At 37.6% G+C, this 16,555-nt stretch overlaps 1 protein-coding gene across 1 annotated transcript in view; it reads right to left on the reverse strand.

The window, feature by feature from the left end:
- LOC132555236 (uncharacterized) overlaps positions 1 to 16,555 on the reverse strand; it is a 91,675-nt gene that overhangs the window by 19,377 nt on the left and 55,743 nt on the right. Inside the window, exon 2 of the mRNA XM_060219586.1 lies at positions 2,535 to 2,585. Within this exon, the coding sequence (XP_060075569.1) occupies positions 2,535 to 2,585 (51 nt within the window). The remainder of the gene's footprint in view (positions 1 to 2,534; positions 2,586 to 16,555) is intronic.

The raw sequence follows: 16,555 nt of genomic DNA on the forward strand, positions 1-16,555 counted from the left end.
TATATATTTGCACGTTCAAGTACGAAATAGATTGAACTCTCAACATTCCAATCTATTTCATCCAAATGGTTTTTTTATGTTTAAAGCCGAGATGCGCAATGTATTTTAGAGATGCACTTAAAAGCACTTCGTTTCAATGATTTTTGAAAGACAAAACGCATTTAGTTGTGATATGAAGAAACGCCTGGTTTTTATTTGATTTATTTTTTTATTTTCTTGGTTGAAATGAAATAATATTAATTGATTTATTGATTTTCACCTCAACTCACAACCCTAATGCAATATTCATGCTTTAGTTTGCTATGCCTTTCAATAAAACACAAGCTCAGCAATTTATCATGTCGATAAATTTGCTAGCACTAGAACTTCCCTCCAGGTGTTACAACTGCCTCTGGGATCATTCCAATACTATGATATGTCGGTACGTTTTGTAAAACATCGATGTCTTTTTGCTGTTTGTGTTAAAATGTAATTTTATAAAACATGTGATTTCTTTCTTACTCACAAACAAAACAATCGAGATCTCATCTCATCAATATTTAAGAAGATCTGGAATGTTAACAAGCTATGTTATTGCGAAATCCAGAAGATATTAAGACAAAACCCGATAAACAGATACACATCAACAATTTAAACATATGATGCAGAATCGAGCACTGAACTTGATTAATGACATCTCGACTCAACCCTCTGTAATTCCGAGTAAAATTTGAAGAAAACGATAGGATATTCATCGATCTCAAATTGGTAAACAAACACGATAAATAAGGAAAACAATAGCCACGACTGTTTCTATCTTTTCTACCTTTATGAGCAATTTTACAAACGGAGAGTTAAGTAAGGCATGAGACTGACCGGAAAGTCCGCTTTCCGATAACAGGTACTACAAAGATAAATTAGCTACCTCATCTCAAAATTGGAGAGGGGGGGGGGGGATGGAGGAGAAATGAAAAGGAAGGGCAAACATTTAATCTGTTTTTCTTTCTTACTCTTCTCAATTTCATTTACACGAAAGTTAATGGTATCATAAAAAAATATAAGTCATTATGAAATAGTTTGTGTGCATGTCACAAGCAAATCGATAATTTAGTTTTCGAACGGCGTATTCGACATGAAGAGGTCCTATTAGAGATAAAACAACAGAGCGTTCATTTCAGCTTAGTAAACAGTGACGTTCAAAGTGGATGAAATGACATTTAAAGAAATGTCATTGCTACAATCTTCGTCCTAACTAACCACTAAATCGGCCAGGTTCCTTGCAAATATACATGTACGGGTCGCGTGAAAATTCCCAGTTAATGTATTTCCAAATATGGCAATTTTTAAGAAGAAAAGAAAGAAGAGAGATAGAGAAATGATTCGTTTTAGTTTGTTTAAAAACAAAATTAGAAGAACAAAATATGTGAGACAGCCAGAGTGACCAGTTAGTTAAAGGTTCAAATACAAAGTTAATGCGATAAACCGCTGCAAAGGTAACAATGAACAAACTTCAAAAGTCAACAAACAAATTAATATCGTTTTGATCTTATGTTTATTTCGTACGTTGTCCGTATGATGAACTTTTTCGAAGGAAGTTGTTCTACTTCCGGGTTAACGTGCTAATAAACAACGCCAAAGTCAAAAGAGTGAACAAGAACCAACAACACCTGACAGACGTTCCACATTGCATACGATTACAAGTGTTTATGAAACATTTTCTTCAGGTTGGCAAGTTTTTTTTTATGTCAGCAGCAACAGTAGTTCAGAATCAATGCATTTTAAGTGTAAAAAAACAGCAGATGTTAAATGTTCAGAAAACGGACGTTCATCGGTTAAACAAGGGGAGGAAACCTTTGACCACCCAACGTAACAATTGGAAGTAAATTAACAGGCGTAGTACTTCGTTTACGTTTGCCGATCGAGTTCAGGCATTGCATTTCAAATAAATATCCACCAGAAAACTAATTGATGTTTTAACATGTCTATATACGGAGTTGGATATAATTAAGTACGTCACTGAAGAGTCAATGTGAATTCAGAGCCTCATTGAAAATAATGCGGGAGACACGACGCATTCTATCAAGAGCAAAGAAGTAATGTCTAACCCGAGGGCAAAACCCTGGCATCACGCGACGGTCCAAACACACATTTTGCGTGACAATATATGAGGTCTTCCTAGTTCGAAACACATGTTTTTTTTTCTAACATGAATCTAATTTAAGTCCTCAATAGGACACCGAAGCGTTTTTACGAAAGCCATCAATAGTGGTGGAGGATAAGAGATCTTAACATGATTAATAATTGATGAATCAATAAATGATCAGAATATATAAAGTAAATATGATTCTTTTCTTTTTATAGTGTTTATATGTCACAGTTTAACTTTTATTCACTTGGTGAGCAGAGCATCTATTCTAACAAAAACAAGTTTAAATGTTTGTGCCATATATTCGACTCATTCGGAGAATGCAAACATCTAGCTCGATGAAATTATCTGGATTTAGGATTTTTTCTGTGAATATTTCAAAAAATAATAATAAATCAAGGTTACTTACGTGCTAAACAATCCTCCTCCCCGGCAAACACAAAGTAGACCATGATTAGAACTGCAAAGAACATAGGAAAGGTTTGTCAGTGCATTAAACAATTAGTATAATCAACATTCCAAATATGGGGTGTGACAAATTACACATCCGGTGTACGTATGCACGTGAAAGCCATGTCCTTTATCGGAACAAGTCAGACTATATCCAGGATATTACAAAGACAACTATATTGGCTTCAGAAACAGCACGTGTAGTTCGATGAGTCCTCCGCACAAAACTGCCAAACACTACAAGTCTTCACAAGGTTTGTAATCTAATGTAATATCTCTTTGATTTATGTAATCAATAATGATTGCGCGTGACAATGGTCGTCAGTAGGTGCAAATCAATCTCAATATAACATATTATATTCACTATCCGATGAAAAAGAAATCTGCTGTCACTTGTACGTTTTCAACTGTTTATAACGACCAGCTATACACACGCGTGACCGTCTCCACAGGAAATTCAACGGACGGACAGACAGGCGTAGTCTTGTTGCTTGTCCGCCAATACTGCGCTCCCTGACGTAATTAATAAGACAAAGTTGATGAACCCCTATAGTGTGATGATGTCGGGTACACACTGTCCGTGCCGACAGTTTGCCAGTATCATATCAGACCTCTACGGTAGTGTGTGAACAGTTCACAAAATCGATATCACAACACAGAGGTTACGTTGGAATACTAGGTTTTACGACAAAACATACCACACACATATATACACAATATGTCTCTGTCAGAGAACTCGGTCACGAGAAAAAACCATCGTCTACTAACTTTGTCTCGTAAATTGCTTAATCACATTGTAACAGTGTCTAACCGCTACATGTTTCGTACACACTCCGTCTGGGACAATCTTTTATTTACTTATCTAGTATCTATTTTGCTTTCTAGTCTTTATGTCTATTAGCTACTAGGTCTTTGAATTAGTTATCTGTTTTCGATAGTTACTTGATTAAATGATATAAGATCATTAGTCAGTTAATTTCAAATTGACCCAGTTTTAAAGGCATGGTCGGCTTTTGTGCCAATATAAGCGACCACGACCGAATTATTGTAACTCTGGAACAGAAATAATTTATCGTGGTAATACTGTCTCTTAGTAACAAATACGTTAGTAACATTGTTGTATAGTTAGGTAACAATGTTTGTTTTAGTAACACTGTCTCACTTGTGTCCAGTCCACTTTGTAATCTATGCAACTCAGAAAGAGAATCGATCACTCATCTCCTTTGGGAATGTCAGGAAGTGCAAAACTTTTTACAATCATTTGAAACACTAACAGATTCTTTATTAATACCATTCTCAGTCAACAAACGGTCTTTTATACTTGGAATTAAAAGGAACAATAGCCCTAGCTTTAGAGTTGACAATGAAGTAATTCTTATGATTAAACATTATATATATATAACAAGATGCCTCCATGCTACTCTCAATATCAACGCCATTGTAAAGATTATACAAAATCACTATTCTGTTCAAAAATATATTTCAAATAGCAAAAACACGTCTTACAAACAAAATTTCACAAATGATTGGAAAAAATGGGAAAATCTTATCCAGTTGAATATTTAAATAATTATAATACTTTTTATCCTTGACAGTGCTGTCATATCTTTGTTTCACTGTCTTTAGCTAAAAATTTGTTTCAACATCCCATGGACTTCTTATGTCATTCCCCCCTCCCCATCCCCTATCTTCCTATTTCTGTTTTCATCGCTTTGTCTGTTTCTTTAATTGTAGAGAATGATTCAGTGAGAGAGAGCAATCTATGTATAATGTTAATTATTGATATTTCCTCTATGCTATCATTTAGTCTGGCTGTACTATGCTCTGTGTAATCTTTGACAACAAGGGCAGATAACAAAGAATCATCACCAGCTATTCACACCTCAATTATTTTTTTATGTTTTTTTTTAACGTGAATTACACTTTGTATCAAACAAGCAGAAGTTGCAACATGGAAAGGCTGTTATGTGGGGCGTATCTCGCTACTCCCAATCCATGCTTGCACTTCTGGTTTGGGATTACACTATTGAAAACATATAATTTTGAATAAAGTTTGGGGATTAGGTGTGAATAGATGATGATGAGGCAAAACACTAATAATAATAAACAGCTCTGTTGTTGATCAGTGTATGATGTGATAATGAGGATGAAAGGTTGATGATGAAGTGGTGATGATGATATGATGATTACAATGCTGAATATGTGTTACTGCTGATGATGATATGATAGTGATGATGATGATGATGATGGATGATGATGATGATGATGATGATGATGATGATATGGTGATGATCATGATAATGAAGTGATGATGATACGATGATCATGATGATAACTATGTGATGATGATGACGATGGTGATGATGATGATGATGATGATGATGATGATGATGATGATGATGATGATGATGATGATGATGATGATGATGATGATGATGATGACAGCAGTCATTGAGTTTGTATTATTATTGGGGCGTGTGAATGAAACACAGTAGTACATTGTATGTCATGTCAGCAAAGAGGAAAGAGTAGGAAATAATGAGTGCATGTTTTGAGTGAGTGTACATGGGTGTAGTGTGATGTGTGCTAGGGTGTGTATGTGTATGTGAGTCTAGTATATATCGTGTGTTGCATACCTTTGTAAAATCTTGAAAAACAAAATAAATAAAAAAAAAAAAAAAACACTGTCTCTTAGTAACAAATACGTTAGTAACATTGTTGTATAGTTAGGTAACAATGTTTATTAGTAACACTGTCTCTTAGTAATAAATATCTTAGAAACATTGTTGTATCTAGATAACAATGTTTGTTTTCGTAACACTGTCTCTAAGTAACAAATATCTTAGTAACATTGTTGTATCTAGATAACAATGTTTGTTTTCGTAACACTGTCTCTAAGTAACAAATATCTTAGTAACATTGTTGTATCTAGATAACAATGTTTGTTTTAGTAACACGGTCTCTTAGTAACAAATACGTTAGTAACATTGTTGTATAGTTAGGTAACAATGTTTGTATTAGTAATAATGTCTTAGTAACATTGTATCTTAGTTATTCCGTACCTAACATATTACATAACCATGCTATTCTAACGTAAACTTGTACATTACGTAAACAGGGACGTCTGGTGTGGATGTACATACGTAAACAGGGACGTCTGGTGTGGATGTACATCACGTAAACAGGGACGTCTGGTGTGGATGTACATACGTAAACAGGGACGTCTGGTGTGGATGTACATACGTAAACAGGGACGTCTGGTGTGGATGTACATCACGTAAACAGGGACGTCTGGTGTGGATGTACATCACGTAAACAGGGACGTCTGGTGTGGATGTACATACGTAAACAGGGACGTCTGGTGTGGATGTACATACGTAAACAGGGACGTCTGGTGTGGATGTACATCACGTAAACAGGGACGTCTGGTGTGGATGTACATACGTAAACAGGGACGTCTGGTGTGGATGTACATACGTAAACAGGGACGTCTGGTGTGGATGTACATACGTAAACAGGGACGTCTGGTGTGGATGTACATACGTAAACAGGGACGTCTGGTGTGGATGTACATACGTAAACAGGGACGTCTGGTGTGGATGTACATACGTAAACAGGGACGTCTGGTGTGGATGTACATCACGTAAACAGGGACGTCTGGTGTGGATGTACATCACGTAAACAGGGACGTCTGGTGTGGTCTATATCTTACTTTCTTGACGGATATTATTATTTTGTTAAAATGTTAATGAGACAATGTCAGTCAACATCAACAAATCCTCAAGCATAGGAGGAGACTGGTCATCCATATATATATATCATATTCTGTCGTCCGAAACTATTTGGAAGCATGACGCTTTTACAAACATTCTAGTTGCACTTTTTCCCTGTCTATCCTGTGCTACCGGTGACTGCCCTTTGAAGCAGTCGAATAATTCCAAACTGTTCCGAATATGTTAGCAATCCGTTTCGTAATTTAGTTGTTTCTATATCCGGAGCAGGCCAGTCGTCTTTAAGTATTCCCGAGGAGTGGTCTTTGCTGTATTAGGTCGACGAGGGTCAGACATCGACTTTCTGACATGAATATCCCTACAATATATGTACGACTGTATCTGAAGATCATCCTTGTAGTCGACAAATACAGACATCCCTCATCACGATCGTAGTCATGAACTAGCAGGGTGATCGAGTGGGTTTCATCTCCAATTGATCTTTCTGATAGAAAATAACAAAATCTAATTCCGCTTTGTCAAGTTTTTATTTTCTGTTGTACTAGATAAATGAAGCTTTGCTTTTAGTCGGGTAAGATTTTCTTTGTCATACCCCAGGGGATACGTGGGTAAACCTTACTCTGGACAATGGTATGACTGCATAGCTTTGTAATGAAAACAGCTGCACGCGTAAATTAGCACAAAAAAACTGGTAAGATAAAGTAACTATCGGGACCTTTTGAGGGTACGACAAGGTGATCTCAACCTCGTGAAAAGATTAATAAGTTCGCAAAAACTCGGCAAACCTAGTGTTCGGTAACTGTCCCTTCGGGTTGAGGTAATCCAATTCTCTAGGCGGTGAACAGCTACTTTTATTAATCTTTTTATAAGTTCAAATTTCTTTGCGTCAAACAAATTCAAACAAAACATCATAGTTGTTGTGTTAAGCTGTAAACTTTGGCGTAACATTGTAGGTGAAAGATGGTTGACAAGCTGTCTGACTTAAGGCATGTACATTACGACATCCGGGCATCAAATCGAACCGTTTTATTTGTAGAATGGACGCTCAAAGTTCTTTGGAGGATATGAAATATTGGTTCTGCATTCAAGACATATTTTCAGAATTATATTTATCGGAAGTGGTTATTTATTCAATTAAGTTTCAGAGGATGACTAAAAAAACACGTCTATTCATAGAGTGTACTTTCCTGATTTCGATAACGAAGTGTCTACACGCAAACGTGAAGCGGCGTTTGTTCTGTTTAATGGTCCAGAGCTAATGTTATACTAATGTTTGTATCTTATATATTGGAAACGTCACGACCTTACAGCTGATGACGTCAATTAATTGCCTCAATTGTCTTAATACACGAGGTATTTTTGCTTGTCATTTTAGAGAGTCCTTATAAGTTGTATTAACAGATATATGTTATCGCCTATCTACCCAGTAAATTAACACCCATTACACCCATTTTTTATTTGTTATGCTACATTGCATTTTGACGTCACCAAAAGTTATATGTGATAAACAGAATCTTACACTCGTTTTTCAGAGGTTCGACAAAATGAAAACTCCTCAAAACCGTTCCGTATATCATTCTTTTATGTTCTCGTGGCCTTTCTTAAAGGAACTCCAGTTTGATAATAACGTTGTATTGTGGAAAAGATTATCAACGAAAATTTGCTTGGGTAATATTATCACTTCATTCATTTGTTTAACTAAAATCTGAAAAATGTATGTCACTTTCCAAAAGGGTCACTCAAACTAAGAAATGAAAGTAAAATAAATTCGAGCAAATTGCGACAGCAGTTTAGGAACTTTGTAAAAATGACTTCCAGATGTCATAACTCAGCAACTGAACAGTAACGAAATATGTTTCAGACAAAACTCAAAGTCGGAACGACACAGAATAGTCTCTGACCAGGCTGTCCGTGGATATGAATTGATCGAAATACTTTAAGCAACCCTGTCTAACCGGCTACGATTTGCAGCATGAGTCTAATCACACCATAAATAGGATTTAACAATTAAAGGGCTCGTGAAATATTGAACTGTAAAACAACACGACAGAAAGGTAAATCTCGGAGGATTTAAATACACGACAGAAAGGAAAATCTCGAAGGACTTAAATACACGACAGAAAGATAAATCTCGAAGGACTTAAATACACGACAGAAAGGTAAATTTCGAAGGACTTAAATACACGACAGAAAGGTAAATTTCGAAGGACTTAAATACACGACAGAAAGATAAATCTCGAAGGACTTAAATACACGACAGAAAGGTAAATCTCGAAGTATTTAAATACACGACAGAAAGGTAAATCTCGAAGTATTTAAATACACGACAGAAAGGTAAATCTCGAAGGATTTAAATACACGACAGAAAGGTAAATCTCGAAGGACTTAAATACACGACAGAAAGGTAAATCTCGAAGGACTTAAATACACGACAGAAAGGTAAATCTCGAAGGATTTAAATACACGACAGAAAGGTAAATTTCGAAGGACTTAAATACACGACAGAAAGATAAATCTCGAAGGACTTAAATACACGACAGAAAGGTAAATCTCGAAGGATTTAAATACACGACAGAAAGATAAATCTAAATACAGGACTTAAATACAGACAGAAAGGTTTTAAATACACGACAGAAAGGTAAATCTCGAAGGACTTAAATACACGACAGAAAGGAAAGATTTAAATCTCGAAGGACTTAAATACACGACAGAAAGGTAAATATCGAAGGACTTAAATACACGACAGAAAGGTAAATCTCGAAGGATTTAAATACACGACAGAAAGGTAAATCTCGAACGACTTAAATACACGACAGAAAGATAAATCTCGAAGGACTTAAATACACGACAGAAAGGTAAATCTCGAAGGATTTAAATACACGACAGAAAGGTAAATCTCGAACGACTTAAATACACGACAGAAAGGTAAATCTCGAAGGATTTAAATACACGACAGAAAGGTAAATCTCGAAGGACTTAAATACACGACAGAAAGGTAAATCTCGAAGCACTTAAATACACGACAGAAAGATAAATCTCGAAGGATTTAAATACACGACAGAAAGGTAAATCTCGAAGGACTTAAATACACGACAGAAAGGTAAACACTTAAATACACGACAGAAAGATAAATCTCGAAGGATTTAAATACACGACAGAAAGGTAAATCTCGAAGGATTTAAATACACGACAGAAAGGTAAATCTCGAAGGTTTTAAATACACGACAGAAAGGTAAATCTCGAAGGACTTAAATACACGACAGAAAGGTAAATCTCGAAGGTAAATCTCGAAGGATTTAAATACACGACAGAAAGGTAAATCTCGAAGGATTTAAATACACGACAGAAAGGTAAATCTCGAAGGACTTAAATACACGACAGAAAGGTAAATCTCGAAGGATTTAAATACACGACAGAAAGGTAAATTTCGAAGGATTTAAATACACGACAGAAAGGTAAATCTCGAAGGATTTAAATACACGACAGAAAGGTAAATCTCGAAGGACTTAAATACACGACAGAAAGGTAAATCTCGAAGGATTTAAATACACGACAGAAAGGTAAATTTCGAAGGACTTAAATACACGACAGAAAGATAAATCTCGAAGGACTTAAATACACGACAGAAAGGTAAATCTCGAAGGATTTAAATACACGACAGAAAGGTAAATCTCGAAGGATTTAAATACACGACAGAAAGGTAAATCTCGAAGCACTTAAATACACGACAGAAAGATAAATCTCGAAGGACTTAAATACACGACAGAAAGGTAAATATCGAAGGACTTAAATACACGACAGAAAGGTAAATCTCGAAGGATTTAAATACACGACAGAAAGGTAAATCTCGAAGTATTTAAATACACGACAGAAAGGTAAATCTCGAACGACTAAAATACACGACAGAAAGGTAAATCTCGAAGTATTTAAATACACGACAGAAAGGTAAATCTCGAAGTATTTAAATACACGACAGAAATAAACGAAGGATTTAAATACACGACAGAAAGGTAAATCTCGAAGGATTTAAATACACGACAGAAAGGTAAATCTCGAAGGATTTAAATACACGACAGAAAGGTAAATCTCGAAGGACTTAAATACACGACAGAAAGGTAAATCTCGAAGGACTTAAATACACGACAGAAAGGTAAATCTCGAAGGACTTAAATACACGACAGAAAGGTAAATCTCGAAGCACTTAAATACACGACAGAAAGATAAATCTCGAAGGACTTAAATACACGACAGAAATGTAAATCTCGAAGGACTTAAATACACGACAGAAAGGTAAATCTCGAAGGATTTAAATACACGACAGAAAGGTAAATCTCGAAGGATTTAAATACACGACAGAAAGGTAAATCTCGAAGGACTTAAATACACGACAGAAAGGTAAATCTCGAAGGATTTAAATACACGACAGAAAGGTAAATCTCGAACGACTTAAATACACGACAGAAAGGTAAATCCAGAAAGGTAAATCTCGAAGGACTTAAATACACGACAGAAAGGTAAATCTCGAAGGACTAAAATACACGACAGAAAGGTAATTCTCGGAGGACTTAAATACACGACAGAAAGGTAAATCTCGAAGGTAAATCTCGAAGGACTTAAATACACGACAGAAAGGTAAATCTCGAAGGACTTAAATACACGACAGAAAGGTAAATCTCGAAGGATTTAAATACACGACAGAAAGGTAAATCTCGAAGGATTTAAATACACGACAGAAAGGTAAATCTCGAAGGACTAAAATACACGACAGAAAGATAAATCTCTAAGGACTTAAATACACGACAGAAAGGTAATTCTCGAAGGACTGAAATACACGACAGAAAGGTAAATCTCGAAGGACTAAAATACATGACAGAAAGGTAATTCTCGGAGGACTTAAATACACGACAGAAAGGTAAATTTCGAAGCACTTAAATACACGACAGAAAGGTAAATCTCGAAGGACTTAAATACACGACAGAAAGGTAAATCTCGAAGGACTTAAATACACGACAGAAAGGTAAATCTCGAAGGACTGAAATACACGACAGAAAGGTAAATTTCGAAGCACTTAAATACACGACAGAAAGGTAAATCTCGAAGGATTTAAATACACGACAGAAAGGTAAATCTCGAAGGACTGAAATACACGACAGAAAGGTAAATCTCGAAGCACTTAAATACACGACAGAAAGATAAATCTCGAAGGATTTAAATACACGACAGAAAGGTAAATCTCGAAGTATTTAAATACACGACAGAAAGGTAAATCTCGAAGTATTTAAATACACGACAGAAAGGAAAATCTCGAAGGACTAAAATACACGACTGAAAGGTAAATCTCGAAGGACTAAAATACACGACTGAAAGGTAAATCTCGAAGGACTTAAATACACGACTGAAAGGTAAATCTCGAAGGACTAAAATACACGACAGAAAGGAAAATCTCGAAGGACTAAAATACACGACTGAAAGGTAAATCTCGAAGGACTAAAATACACGACTGAAAGGTAAATCTCGAAGGACTTAAATACACGACTGAAAGGTAAATCTCGAAGGACTAAAATACACGACAGAAAGGTAAATTTCGAAGGATTTAAATACACGACAGAAAGGTAAATCTCGAAGGATTTAAATACACGACAGAAAGGTAATTCTCGGAGGACTAAAATACACGACAGAAAGGTAAATCTCGAACGACTTAACTACACAACATAAATGGAAATCTAGAAGGACTTAGATACACGACAGAAAGGTAAATATCGAAGGACTTAAATACACGAAATGAAATTCTACAATGGACGTCTTGCATGAAATATTTTCGCGTGAACACTGTTCTATAATATAGTACAATTAACATTGAAATAACTCGAGATACCCGACTATTTAACTTACACAAGTGAAATAGCGGTATACACCTACACTCGGTTCGAGTTATCAAGGTTTTACAGCGATTGGATTTTTATATCTTGAAAACTACATTTGTGAAATAAAAAAAGACCCGTAGTTTCGTATCCAAGCAACGTGATTCACTCTGATTCGAACGTTAGTCTCAGGACAAATGAAAACCGATTACGTCTGTGTGGTTGAACCATGTGACATAATCTGATTTCAGACAAATTATCGACCAATCATTGAATTCTACCTTGACATGTGTCTGAAGTCGAATTTTGAAGAGTAACATGAGGTCCTAATTTATCAAGGCTTGTGCTGCAATCAGCCATGGTGTCAAAAGGTTAGTCAATCTCTGGAGAGTAGCACTGTACGATTGTACCCTTGTGAACTCTCCTGTAAGTCAAAAATCAATGTCGGCGGGCCTAATGAGACTTTCGTTGTCGCGTGCCTCTTGCTGCTCCCTGTTGCTACACTATCTCACTTGTCTGGAATTAGGCTCTCAATCTCATCCCCCGGTACAGTATAACACAACGCTTTTGTCTTAATTATGTCAAATAAAAACGGATTTCCGTCTACAGTAGGTCAACATAAAGATCTGGAAAGGATGCTGTATTACAGTGGATGTTGTTCTTAAAGAGAACGGGATAGTATTAAATGTCATTAGTTTTGTCATATTTCACATTAGTTCAGAAAATTAAAAAAGAGATAATGTTAAAGGACTATGTACTTTAGCATAATTGCTAAATTGAAGTTTGATTCAATTCGAACTGATAATTCATTGTAAAGAAATATAAAAAAAAATAAACTAAAAATGCCAAAGACTGAAAGCATTTCTCATCCTTCCGTTAACGTCTGTGTAAGTGGTAAAGGGAGATAACTGAGAATCCTTAGACCATGTGACAAAAAACTCGAACAAGAAGTGCAGAGTTTAACATATAATGTGGACTAATCTCGATCCATTACCTATGGCAAAAAATTAAGAGGGAGTCTCTAGTCATAATAATTAACTTATATTCCTTTGTGTTATCATCACGCTCGGACAAAACCTAATGATAAATGGTTTCGTCAATTTAATTTTACCGTTATAGTGTACAAAGTAACACATATCGGACTTAACCATACAATGTAAAATAAGCAGCAGTGTTATTCAACTGTACTTCAGCCTCAGTTTATGATTTGCCGTATTTGTGATGATACACGCGATCGGGTACAGGTATATATTTTACAGGTGTATCTCCCGTATTTGTGATGATACACGCGATCGGGTACAGGTATGTATTTTACAGGTGTCTCTCCCGTATTTGTGATGATACACGCGATCGGGTACAGGTATGTATTTTACAGGTGTATCTCTCGTATTTGTGATGATACACGCGATCGTGTACAGGTATGTATTTTACAGGTGTATCTCCCGTATTTGTGATGATACACGCGATCGGGTACAGGTATGTATTTTACAGGTGTCTCTCCCGTATTTGTGATGATACACGCGATCGGGTACAGGTATGTATTTTACAGGTGTCTCTCCCGTATTTGTGATGATACACGCGATCGGGTACAGGCATGTATTTTACAGGTGTCTCTCCCGTATTTGTGATGATACACGCGATCGGGTACAGGTATGTATTTTACAGGTGTCTCTCCCGTATTTGTGATGATACACGCGATCGGGTACAGGTATGTATTTTACAGGTGTCTCTCCCGTATTTGTGATGATACACGCGATCGGGTACAGGTATGTATTTTACAGGTGTCTCTCCCGTATTTGTGATGATACACGCGATCGGGTACAGGTATATATTTTACAGGTGTCTCTCCCGTATTTGTGATGATACACGCGATCGGGTACAGGTATGTATTTTACAGGTGTCTCTCCCGTATTTGTGATGATACACGCGATCGGGTACAGGTATGTATTTTACAGGTGTCTCTCCCGTATTTGTGATGATACACGCGATCGGGTACAGGTATATATTTTACAGGTGTCTCTCCCGTATTTGTGATGATACACGCGATCGGGTACAGGTATGTATTTTACAGGTGTATCTCCCGTATTTGTGATGATACACGCGATCGGGTACAGGTATGTATTTTACAGGTGTATCTCCCGTATTTGTGATGATACACGCGATCGGGTACAGGCATGTATTTTACAGGTGTCTCTCCCGTATTTGTGATGATACACGCGATCGGGTACAGGTATGTATTTTACAGGTGTCTCTCCCGTATTTGTGATGATACACGCGATCGGGTACAGGTATGTATTTTACAGGTGCTCTTAATTACCTTCATTTCCTTGCTGCCAGTTCTTTACTAGCGGATGCGTGTTTTCTGGGATAGGGGGTGAGAGGGGGGGTCTCCGATGTAGTCTGTCATCTTCTAAGGAGGCATCGGAGATTTCATAGCCTTAGGAAGCGAATTAAAGTGCTCCAAAGCATGCTCGGGGGTTCAAGGTCATACTGAAATGACTTTTGCAAGTCTACTAAGTAATGTATGCTTTCCCTATCGCAACACTTGGAACTAAATGTTTTCCTCCCTTTCCTGTCTCCTCTTTCTTTCTATCATTTTCACCCCCTTAATGTTCCTCTTAACACCCTTCTCATATGACCCTGGTTGTTGGTTATCCATCTTAACACCCTTCTAATATGACCCTGGCTGTTGGTTGTCCCTCTTAACACCCTTCTCATATAACCCTGACTGTTGGTGTCCCTATTAACACCCTTCTCATATGACCCTGACTGTTGGTTGTCCCTCTTAACATCCTTCTCATATGACCCTGACTGTTGGTTGTCCCTCTTAACACCCTTCTCATATGACCCTGGTTGTTGGTGTCCCTCTTAACACCCTGCTCATATGACCCTGGCTGTTGGTGTCCCTCTTAACACCCTTCTCATATGACCCTGGCTGTTGGTGTCCCTATTAACACCCTTCTCATATGACCCTGACTGTTGGTGTCAATCTTAACACCCTTCTCATATGACCCTGACTCTTGGTTGTCCCTCTTAACACCCTTCTCATATGACCCTGGTTGTTGGTGTCAATCTTAACACCCTTCTCATATGACCCTGGCTGTTGGTTGTCCTTCTTAACACCCTTCTCATATGACCCTTGTTGTTGGTGTCAATCTTAACACCCATCCTCATATGACCCTGGCTGTTGGTGTCCCTATTAACACCCTTCTCATATGACCCTGGCTGTTGGTTGTCCCTCTTAACACCCTTCTCATATGACCCTGGTTGTTGGTGTCAATCTTAACACCCTTCTCATATGACCCTGACTGTTGGTTGTCCCTCTTAACACCCTTCTCATATGACCCTTGTTGTTGGTGTCAATCTTAACACCCATCCTCATATGACCCTGGCTGTTGGTGTCCCTATTAACACCCTTCTCATATGACCCTGGCTGTTGGTTGTCCCTCTTAACACCCTTCTCATATGACCCTTGTTGTTGGTGTCAATCTCAACACCCATCCTCATATAACCCTGGCTGTTGGTGTCCCTATTAACACCCTTCTCATATAACCCTGACTGTTGGTTGTCCTTCTTAACACCCTTCTCATATGACCCTGGCTGTTGGTGTCCCTATTAACACCCTTCTCATATAACCCTGGCTGTTGGTGTCCCTATTAACACCCTTCTCATATAACCCTGACTGTTGGTTGTCCCTATTAACACCCTTCTCATATGACCCTGGCTGTTGGTGTCCCTATTAACACCCATCCTCATATAACCCTGGCTGTTGGTGTCCCTATTAACACCCTTCTCATATAACCCTGACTGTTGGTGTCCCTCTTAACACCCTTCTCATATGACCCTGACTGTTGGTTGTCCCTCTTAACACCCTTCTCATATGACCCTTGTTGTTGGTGTCAATCTTAACACCCATCCTCATATAACCCTGGCTGTTGGTGTCCCTATTAACACCCTTCTCATATAACCCTGACTGTTGGTTGTCCTTCTTAACACCCTTCTCATATAACCCTGGCTGTTGGTGTCCCTATTAACACCCTTCTCATATAACCCTGACTGTTGGTTGTCCCTATTAACACCCTTCTCATATGACCCTGGCTGTTGGTGTCCCTATTAACACCCATCCTCATATAACCCTGGCTGTTGGTGTCCCTATTAACACCCTTCTCATATAACCCTGACTGTTGGTGTCCCTCTTAACACCCTTCTCATATGACCCTGACTGTTGGTTGTCCCTCTTAACACCCTTCTCATATGACCCTTGTTGTTGGTGTCAATCTTAACACCCATCCTCATATAACCCTGGCTGTTGGTGTCCCTATTAACACCCTTCTCATATAACCCTGACTGTCGGTTGTCCTTCTTAACACCCCTCTCATATGACCCTG

Source organism: Ylistrum balloti, unplaced genomic scaffold (assembly GCF_031769215.1).
Source record: "Ylistrum balloti isolate Yb309-2 unplaced genomic scaffold, AGI_CSIRO_Ybal_v1 Utg370464, whole genome shotgun sequence".
NCBI lineage: Eukaryota > Metazoa > Mollusca > Bivalvia > Pectinida > Pectinidae > Ylistrum > Ylistrum balloti.